The 9,618-nt window shown below is 51.1% G+C and overlaps 1 protein-coding gene across 3 annotated transcripts in view; it reads right to left on the reverse strand.

The window, feature by feature from the left end:
- Positions 1-481: 481 nt before the first annotated feature.
- LOC137072594 (general transcription factor 3C polypeptide 1) overlaps positions 482-9,618 on the reverse strand; it is a 31,523-nt gene continuing 22,386 nt past the window's right edge. For 2 of the 3 annotated variants that reach the window (XM_067440439.1, XM_067440437.1), the window contains 10 exons: positions 7,580-7,636; positions 7,341-7,434; positions 7,094-7,266; positions 6,453-6,824; positions 6,119-6,357; positions 4,551-4,828; positions 3,781-4,450; positions 3,667-3,700; positions 3,400-3,589; positions 482-824 (listed from right to left, as the gene is read on the reverse strand). In XM_067440439.1, the coding sequence (XP_067296540.1) occupies positions 594-824; positions 3,400-3,589; positions 3,667-3,700; positions 3,781-4,450; positions 4,551-4,828; positions 6,119-6,357; positions 6,453-6,824; positions 7,094-7,266; positions 7,341-7,434; positions 7,580-7,636 (2,338 nt within the window). In that variant the 3' untranslated portion in view covers positions 482-593. The remainder of the gene's footprint in view (positions 825-3,399; positions 3,590-3,666; positions 3,701-3,780; positions 4,451-4,550; positions 4,829-6,118; positions 6,358-6,452; positions 6,825-7,093; positions 7,267-7,340; positions 7,435-7,579; positions 7,637-9,618) is intronic. The other variant, XM_067440438.1, reaches the window with a different exon arrangement.

The following is a 9,618-nucleotide window of genomic DNA, read 5'->3' on the forward strand; positions in this document are numbered from 1 at the left end:
ATTCTCCGTCTTATTACAGCACACTGTTCTCTTGGGACCTGAAGAGTGTTTGCTCACTCACAACACTAATATTGGACACAAATCAGGACTTTTAATCTCATAATTGACTTTGTCTTATGAGAGAATATTATGGACTTCTTGGTCATGATTTAAACCTTTTGTGACTTAAAAATCATAATTATGACAAAGTCAAGTCAAGTCATCTTTATTTATATCGCTCTTCTCCAACGGCGATTGTGTCAGAGCAGCTTCAGTGTTAAACAGGACAATACTGCAGCAGAATTAGGTCTGGCTGTACAGTCGTTCTGGAGTAAACAGTGATGTTATCAGCTTATTTTAATTTATCAGAGAGAGACAATGTATGTATTGGCATACATGTAGTATCATGACACATTTCTCAGTATTATTACATCTGAAGAGCGTTTGGACACGGAAACTGTGATGTTGTTACATGGACAAAAGCTGAAAAACAAAAGCCATGTTCTGGAAAACGTCTTTATTTAGTGACACAGCAGCATTAAAACATTCCTTAAACTGAAACATAAACATTAAAGCATATTAAAACACAGGTAAAGAGCAAACAGAAGCCGAGATCAGGAGCGGAGACAGAGCTGAACCCATTTGTTCCAGTTGAGCTCGTGAGGAAACACTCGGGCCAGCCTCAGCACGCAGTCCACCGTGGGCTCGTAGAACGCTGACCCCGCGTCCCTCAGCCTGACCTCGGCCTGACCTTTGACCTGCGGCACTCCGGGCTTGGAGAAGAGCGTCGGTTTGGACGGCTGGACGGTGTAGCGCTTCCTCACGCAGCCGAGATCAACCAGGACCTGACAACACACACACACACACACACACACACTACTATTAGAATCAACAACACAAACACACAACACAAACACACTCCGATCAGACTCCTATCAAGAACAGATCCTACAAACCCGCGACTGCTAACCTGACTCCGCCCTATAAACATAGTGTGTGTGTGTGTGTCACCTGCAGCAGCTCCAGGATCACCACCGGTTGGAGCACCTGACTGTAGTGTGTGTGTGTGTGTGTGTGTGTGTGTCACCTGCAGCAGCTCCAGGATCACCACCGGTTGGAGCACCTGACTGTAGTGTGTGTGTGTGTGTGTGTGTGTGTCACCTGCAGCAGCTCCAGGATCACCACCGGTTGGAGCACCTGACTGTAGTGTGTGTGTGTGTGTGTGTGTGTGTGTGTGTGTGTGTGTGTCACCTGCAGCAGCTCCAGGATCACCACCGGTTGGAGCACCTGACTGTAGTGTGTGTGTGTGTGTGTGTGTGTGTCACCTGCAGCAGCTCCAGGATCACCACCGGTTGGAGCACCTGACTGTAGTGTGTGTGTGTGTGTGTGTGTGTGTGTGTGTGTGTGTGTGTGTGTCACCTGCAGCAGCTCCAGGATCACCACCGGTTGGAGCACCTGACTGTAGTGTGTGTGTGTGTGTGTGTGTGTGTGTGTGTCACCTGCAGCAGCTCCAGGATCACCACCGGTTGGAGCACCTGACTGTAGTGTGTGTGTGTGTGTGTGTGTGTGTGTGTGTGTGTGTGTGTGTCACCTGCAGCAGCTCCAGGATCACCACCGGTTGGAGCACCTGACTGTAGTGTGTGTATAGCCCCGTTTCCACCAAAATTACCCGGAACAATTTGTACCAGGAACTTTTCTCCCCCCCAGACCTGCAGCTGTCTGCGTTTCCACCGCGATAGAGTTCCGAGAAGATTAGGCAGATTAGTCCGGTGATGTAGGACTGCACGCGACTGTTCCTCCAAGCCAGTGACGGACAAGGCTGTCACTTTTTATTCGATATTCGAATATGCATTCGAAGATGACGTGAAATATCGAACTATAAATAAACTATCCGGTTTTTAAAGTGCCATGTAGCGGAATTTTTTTTTTACTGTCGGTGCGTTTACATGGAGCACTGTAGTTTAAAAGTCCAATCTGAAGGAAAATGCTCAATATAAACACCTCAATCGTAATAAAAATGCCCAAACTGAATGAAATTGTAATCGTTTTGAGATGGGTGGATAAACCTTTTCATGAATCGATCAAACGAAACATTTCACCATGTAAATGACCTGACCGGATTACTTTTGAGTGTGCGTCCTTATGTGACGTACACAGCGCGCGCCCCACTGAAGAGCACACGTCGCGCTCATGCACCAAGCATGACAAGAGAGGAAATTACATTTTTCTGAGGGATAATCTTTTTATTTCATAAGACGTTATGAAGATAATGTTGGCATAATGACACTGTCCCTAAGCCTATGTAAGCAAACAATCAACTTCTTCAACTGCGCCTGACATTAGAATTAATTTTTTTCTGAGATGATTATTACACTTTACAACAAATGAATAGCTTTTATAAAACCGTAAAGTCCTGGTGGCCGTTGAGAGCTGCTATGGCATCCGTAAACACATTCAGCTGCTGGAGAGGACGGCGTTGTAGATAATTTAATATATTCGAATGCATTGCTTGATATTTGATATCAGTTCGAATTAGATTTTTTCAAAAATGACAGCCCTAGCGGACAGTAATGATTTTTGTGTGTACCGATTGAAAGATTTAGTGGATTTAGTTATTATAAGCTATTTATTTGTTTAAATAATCATCTCAGAAAAAATAATAATTCTTCTGTCAGGCGCAGTTAAAGTAAAAAACTGCCTGGGGCAATATACGCTGTGTCATTACTCCAACATTATCTTCATTATCTTATAACTTACGAAATAAAAAGTTAACCCCTCAGAAAAATTTACTTTCCTCTCTTGTCAACATGAGCGCGGCGTGTAAGACTTTTAAAAATGCCGAGTTGAACCTAAATGTTGCCTGAGCTCAACCAATCAGCATGTTCAGCGACCAAGTCCCGCCCTCGAAAGTTCCTGAACTTTGAAAAGTACTACCTCGCGAGCAGGGCCGTTTGGAGGGGGAAATATTTACCCGGAACTTCATTTATACCCTGGTTCCTGCGGTCTAAACACACGAAGTACCACCCAAAGTTCCTGGTTCCTGGGTAAAGTTCCTGTGGTGGAAACGGGGCTTTAGTGTGTGTGTGTGTGTGTGTGTGTGTGTGTGTGTCACCTGCAGCAGCTCCAGGATCACCACCGGTTGGAGCACCTGTCTGTAGTGTGTGTGTGTGTGTGTGTGTGTGTGTGTGTGTGTGTGTGTGTGTCACCTGCAGCAGCTCCAGGATCACCACCGGTTGGAGCACCTGTCTGTAGTGTGTGTGTGTGTGTGTGTGTGTGTGTGTGTGTGTGTGTGTGTGTCACCTGCAGCAGCTCCAGGATCACCACCGGTTGGAGCACCTGACTGTAGTGTGTGTGTGTGTGTGTGTGTGTGTGTGTGTGTGTGTGTGTGTGTGTGTGTGTGTGAGTGTGTGTGTGTGTCACCTGCAGCAGCTCCAGGATCACCACCGGTTGGAGCACCTGTCTGTAGTGCTGCAGAAGCACACACTCGCGCAGCGCCGGACTGGACATGATGTGCAGCAGCAGCGACTCCAGCATGCCTTTACACACCGGCCGGTTCAACGAGCCATCCACCACACGCCACGGCCGGCTGACGAACTGCACCGCCTGCCTGCTGACACACACACACACACACACATTACTGACCACACTGATGATGCAATCAGAGTCAGAGTCATGTGATCCACTCACTGTTCCTCTGGATCAGCAGCTCCTTCAGCGGCATCTGAAACCACACATGGAGACATTAACACACACACACACCCACACGACAACAAACCAGTCAGCATCTGTCCAAACACACACCTCTGATCTGGGAGGGGGAGGAATCTTTATTAAGCCCTGCCCCTTTGTCATCTGTCACACACTTCCCGTCAGCTCCATGAACCGCTTCCTCTTCCATAGCAACCGTCTGATTGACAGCAGTGCTCGTGGAGACGGGATCCATGGCGACGGTCTGATTGACAGCTGCGCTCGTGGAGACGGTTTCCATGGTGACGTTCTGATTGACAGCTTCACTTGTGGAGACGGGATCCATGGCAACGGTCTGATTGACAGCAGCGCTCATGGAGACGGGATCCATGGCAACGGTCTGACTGACAGCTGTGCTCATGGAGACAGTTTCCATGGTGACGGCCAGATTGACAGCTGTGCTCGTGGAGACGGTTTCCATGGTGACGGCCTGATTGACAGCTGCACTCGTGGAGACGGTTTCCATGGTGACGGCCTGATTGACAGCTGCACTCGTGGAGGCTTCTTGGAAATCAGATTCAATGGCGCGTCTCTTGGCAGGTGGGGGTGTGCCGTGGGTGGAGTCGTGGGCGGAGTCATGGGCGGAGCCTCTCTTCAGGAACTGCTGCTGCATCTGCCCACCCTCACACACGCTCTTCAACAGCCAATGAGACGCAGCCTCTGCACACACTAGCCTCTGAGATAGAGCACCCGCCTCCACCAGCTGCTCTCCATCCACCAGATCCTACACACACACACACACACACACAAAATCAGCACAGGTGATGCTGCAATGACCTCTCTCACACACACACGCACACGCACACACACACACACACACACACCTGTATGTACTGCTGCAGTGTTCGGCTCCGCCCCTGCTCCGCCTCCTCCAGGTGTGTGAAGCGCTCACACAGGTCCTGTCTGTCGATGCCAAACTCCGCCTCCTCCGCCACGGCGCCTCTGATCTCCAGCACCGCCTGCTCGTCCTGCGCTCCGTATCCAGCTCCGCTCACACACTGCTCCAGGAACATCTGCGGATCAATGGCTGAGCGATAAACACGCGTGAAGGACAGCGGGAGAGATGGAGGAGTGGATGGAGACAGAGCTGAGACACCATCAGCTACAGGACACACACAGAGACACCAACGAGAGAGAGTGAGAGAAAGTGTGTGTGTGTGTGTGTGTGTGTGTGTAGAACAGTGGGAGAGATGGAGACTCGGCCCTCTCTCCTGAACTCAGGCTCGGCCCTCGCTCCTGAACTCAGGCTCGGCCCTCGCTCCTGAACTCAGGCTCGGCCCTCGCTCCTGAACTCAGGCTCGGCCCTCGCTCCTGAACTCAGGCTCGGCCCTCGCTCCTGAACTCAGGCTCGGCCCTCTCTCCTGAACTCAGGCTCGGCCCTCTCTCCTGAACTCAGGCTCGGCCCTCTCTCCTGAACTCAGGCTCGGCCCCCTCTCCTGAACTCAGGCTCGGCCCCCTCTCCTGAACTCAGGCTCGGCCCTCTCTCCTGAACTCAGGCTCGGCCCTCGCTCCTGAACTCAGGCTCGGCCCTCGCTCCTGAACTCAGGCTCGGCCCTCTCTCCTGAACTCAGGCTCGGCCCTCTCTCCTGAACTCAGGCTCGGCCCTCTCTCCTGAACTCAGGCTCGGCCCTCTCTCCTGAACTCAGGCTCGGCCCTCTCTCCTGAACTCAGGCTCGGCCCTCTCTCCTGAACTCAGGCTCCCCCCTCTCCTGAACTCAGGCTCGGCCCCCTCTCCTGAACTCAGGCTCGGCCCCCTCTCCTGAACTCAGGCTCGGCCCCCTCTCCTGAACTCAGGCTCGGCCCCCTCTCCTGAACTCAGGCTCGGCCCCCTCTCCTGAACTCAGGCTCGGCCCCCTCTCCTGAACTCAGGCTCGGCCCCCTCTCCTGAACTCAGGCTCGGCCTCTCTCCTGAACTCAGGCTCGGCCCTCTCTCCTGAACTCAGGCTCGGCCCTCTCTCCTGAACTCAGGCTCGGCCCCCTCTCCTGAACTCAGGCTCGGCCCCCTCTCCTGAACTCAGGCTCGGCCCCCTCTCCTGAACTCAGGCTCGGCCCCCTCTCCTGAACTCAGGCTCGGCCTCTCTCCTGAACTCAGGCTCGGCCCCCTCTCCTGAACTCAGGCTCGGCCCCCTCTCCTGAACTCAGGCTCGGCCCTCTCTCCTGAACTCAGGCTCGGCCCTCTCTCCTGAACTCAGGCTCGGCCCTCTCTCCTGAACTCAGGCTCGGCCCCCTCTCCTGAACTCAGGCTCGGCCCTCTCTCCTGAACTCAGGCTCGGCCCTCTCTCCTGAACTCAGGCTCGGCCCCCTCTCCTGAACTCAGGCTCAACACTGGTGTGTGTTTCTGTGTGTGTGTGTGTTTGAGAGTGTGAGTGTGTGAGAGTGTTTGAGAGCGAACCATCGGCACTGAAGAGTGTGTGTCGTGGGGAGCGCCTCAGCTGCAGGTGGACTGTGCAGGCGTTGACCATGATGTTGTCGGTGCTGTTGGAGGAGGAGTGTGTGTGTGAGCGCAGGATCCCGGGAGCGTAGTATCCTCTCATCAGCAGGTAATTAGTGTGAGACGCCTGTGTGGACTTGACCTCTGGCCTCCTCTTCCTCTCATCCTCCTCCTCTTCCTCCTCCAGTGCTTTAGTGAGACTGAAACACACACGGTTAGTTGTGTTACAGCTATGGTCCGGTCGTTAACTTGTGTGTGTGTGTGTGTGTGTGTGTGTGTGTGTGTGTGTTTGTACCTCTTTACCACGTCGTTGTCCAACAGTGAGCTGTCCACCACCACGATCTGTTGAGGGATACTGATGTCCACGGCCAGCAGGCCCAAGGTCATGAGGGTCAGGCAGCAGGCACTGGCGCCCCCTGGAGCATCCATAGGGAACTGCAGCATGCCCTGAGTGTCTGGCTCCACTTGCGGCTCCATTTCCGGCTCCACTTGCGGCTCCACTTCCCGTCCCCCTTCCCGCTCCACTTCCCGTCCCACTTCCCGGATCTCGGGATCTTTCTGGAAGTAGAAGCTGTTGGGTCTGTCGCTCCTGCTGCCCTTATACAGACCCGTCATCAGATCGAAGGCCTCGTTGAAGATGAGGCTCGGGAAACGCCACGTGAAGAACCTGCACGAATGCTTATAATCAGATGTGTGTGTGTGTGCTTGTTTTTTTAAAATATTAAGACACAAATGTGTATAATGCCATGGGTATGACACAGGTATTACAAGGAGAGGGTGAAATATGAGGACATTACCCATGGCCCCACTTTTCAAAAGGCTTATAAATCATAGAGAGTTTTTTGGAGAAAGTAAAAATGCAGAATGTTTCCTGTGATGGGTAGGTTTAGGGGCTGTGTGTGTGTGTGTGTGTGTGTGTGTGTGTGTGTGTGGGACCTGTAGTAGTGCTGTGACAGCTGGTAGGACATGGGCAGGAAGGGCAGTGAGTGGCACTTCTTTAGATTGGCTTTAGTGATGGGTCTCCGGCGGTTCACTAGAGCCCGATTACGGCAGGTCTGGAAGGCCTGAGACAAAACCTCCTCGCTGTAGCGCGTGTAGAGACAGAACGTCTGAGGAGAGACAGACATGATCTCTAACACGTGACTGAATCACAGTATAAACATGTGTGTGTGTCTGTGTGTACCTGGAAGGGTCTGTAGTTCTTCATCTGAGCGTTGGTCAGCACTAGTGTGCTCTGAATTAAATTAAACAGCACCAGAACATCAATGTCCTGCTTCCTGAAACACACAGCCAACTCGACATCATTTTATAAATATAAATAATAAGAATAAGAATAATGTTTAATCAGTAGTGTCTTCCACAGCTCAGATTGCAAAACATAATTAAACCAGAACAGTTAAATAATGTCAGTCACACACACACCTCTTCAAGCTGTCTTTAATGCGCTCAAGTGATTCGTCAATCGTGTACACCTTAAACCTGAGGACACACGCACACGCACGCACACGCACACACACACACACACACACACACAGAGAAGAAGATTCAGTGTTCTTTCTGTTCTTACTAACCCTTACTGTTAACAATATAGTAGTTGAAATAAAGCTGACATTTTTATTAAAAAACTTGCAACTAATCGGTTAAAGTAAAGTACAGTTAAGTTCAATATGTTGTATTTTTAAGGATTTTATAGAACTAAATTTTCTATGCAGTAGTTATAATCCATTTCTGCATTTATGAACATGAGTGAGTGTGTGTGAGTGTGTGTGAGTGAGTGTGTGTGTGAGTGAGAGAGTGAGTGTGAGAGTGAGAGTGCGAGTGAGTGTGAGTGAGTGAGTGAGTGTGAGTGATTGAGTGTGAGAGTGAGTGTGAGAGTGAGTGAGTGAGTGATTGAGTGAGTGCGTGAGAGTGAGTGAGTGAGTGAGTGAGTGAGTGAGTGAGTGAGTGAGTGTGTGTGAGTGAGTGAGTGAGAGAGTGAGTGTGAGAGTGAGTGAGTGCGTGAGAGTGAGTGAGTGAGTGAGTGAGAGTGAGAGTGTGAGTGAGTGAGAGTGAGTGAGTGAGAGTGTGAGTGAGTGAGTGAGTGTGAGTGAGTGAGTGAGTGAGTGAGTGAGTGAGTGAGTGAGTGAGTGAGTGAGTGCGTGAGTGAGTGAGTGCGTGTGAGAGTGAGTGAGTGAGTGAGTGAGTGTGTGTGAGAGTGAGTGAGTGAGTGAGTGAGTGAGTGAGTGTGAGTGAGTGAGTGAGTGCGTGAGTGAGTGAGTGAGTGAGTGAGTGATTGAGTGAGTGCGTGAGAGTGAGTGAGTGAGTGAGTGAGTGAGTGAGTGAGTGAGTGTGTGTGAGTGAGTGAGTGAGAGAGTGAGTGTGAGAGTGAGTGAGTGCGTGAGAGTGAGTGAGTGAGTGAGTGAGAGTGAGAGTGTGAGTGAGTGAGAGTGAGTGAGTGAGAGTGTGAGTGAGTGAGTGAGTGTGAGTGAGTGAGTGAGTGAGTGAGTGAGTGAGTGAGTGAGTGAGTGAGTGAGTGAGTGAGTGCGTGAGTGCGTGAGTGAGTGAGTGAGTGCGTGTGAGAGTGAGTGAGTGAGTGCGTGTGAGAGTGAGTGAGTGAGTGAGTGAGTGAGAGAGTGAGTGAGTGCGTGAGAGTGAGTGAGTGAGTGAGTGAGTGAGAGTGAGAGTGTGAGTGAGTGAGAGTGTGAGTGAGTGAGTGAGTGAGTGAGTGAGTGAGAGTGAGTGAGTGAGAGTGTGAGTGAGTGAGTGAGTGTGAGTGAGTGAGTGAGTGAGTGAGTGAGTGAGTGAGTGAGTGAGTGAGTGAGTGAGTGAGTGAGTGCGTGAGTGCGTGAGTGAGTGAGTGCGTGTGAGAGTGAGTGAGTGAGTGCGTGTGAGAGTGAGTGAGTGAGTGAGTGAGTGAGAGAGTGAGTGAGTGCGTGAGAGTGAGTGAGTGAGTGAGTGAGTGAGTGAGAGTGAGAGTGTGAGTGAGTGAGAGTGTGAGTGAGTGAGTGAGTGAGTGTGAGTGAGTGAGTGAGTGAGTGAGTGAGTGAGTGAGTGCGTGTGAGTGCGTGTGAGAGTGAGTGAGTGAGTGCGTGAGAGTGAGTGAGTGAGTGAGTGAGTGAGAGTGAGAGTGTGAGTGAGAGTGAGTGAGAGTGAGAGTGTGCGAGTGAGTGAGTGAGTGAGTGAGTGAGTGAGTGAGAGTGAGTGTGAGAGTGAGTGAGTGAGTGAGTGAGTGAGTGAGTGAGAGTGTGCGAGTGAGTGAGTGAGAGTGAGAGTGTGCGAGTGAGTGAGTGAGTGAGTGAGTGAGTGAGTGAGTGAGTGAGTGTGCGAGTGAGTGAGTGAGTGAGCGAGGGATTGAGTGAGTGAGTGAGTGAGTGTGCGAGTGAGTGAGCGAGTGTGCGAGTGAGTGAGTGAGTGAGTGAGTGTGCGAGTGAGTGAGTGAGTGAGTGAGTGTGCGAGTGAGTGAGTGAGTGTGCGAGTGAGTG

The sequence above is a fragment of the Pseudorasbora parva genome, chromosome 4 (assembly GCF_024679245.1).
Source record: "Pseudorasbora parva isolate DD20220531a chromosome 4, ASM2467924v1, whole genome shotgun sequence".
Classification (NCBI taxonomy): Eukaryota; Metazoa; Chordata; class Actinopteri; order Cypriniformes; family Gobionidae; genus Pseudorasbora; species Pseudorasbora parva.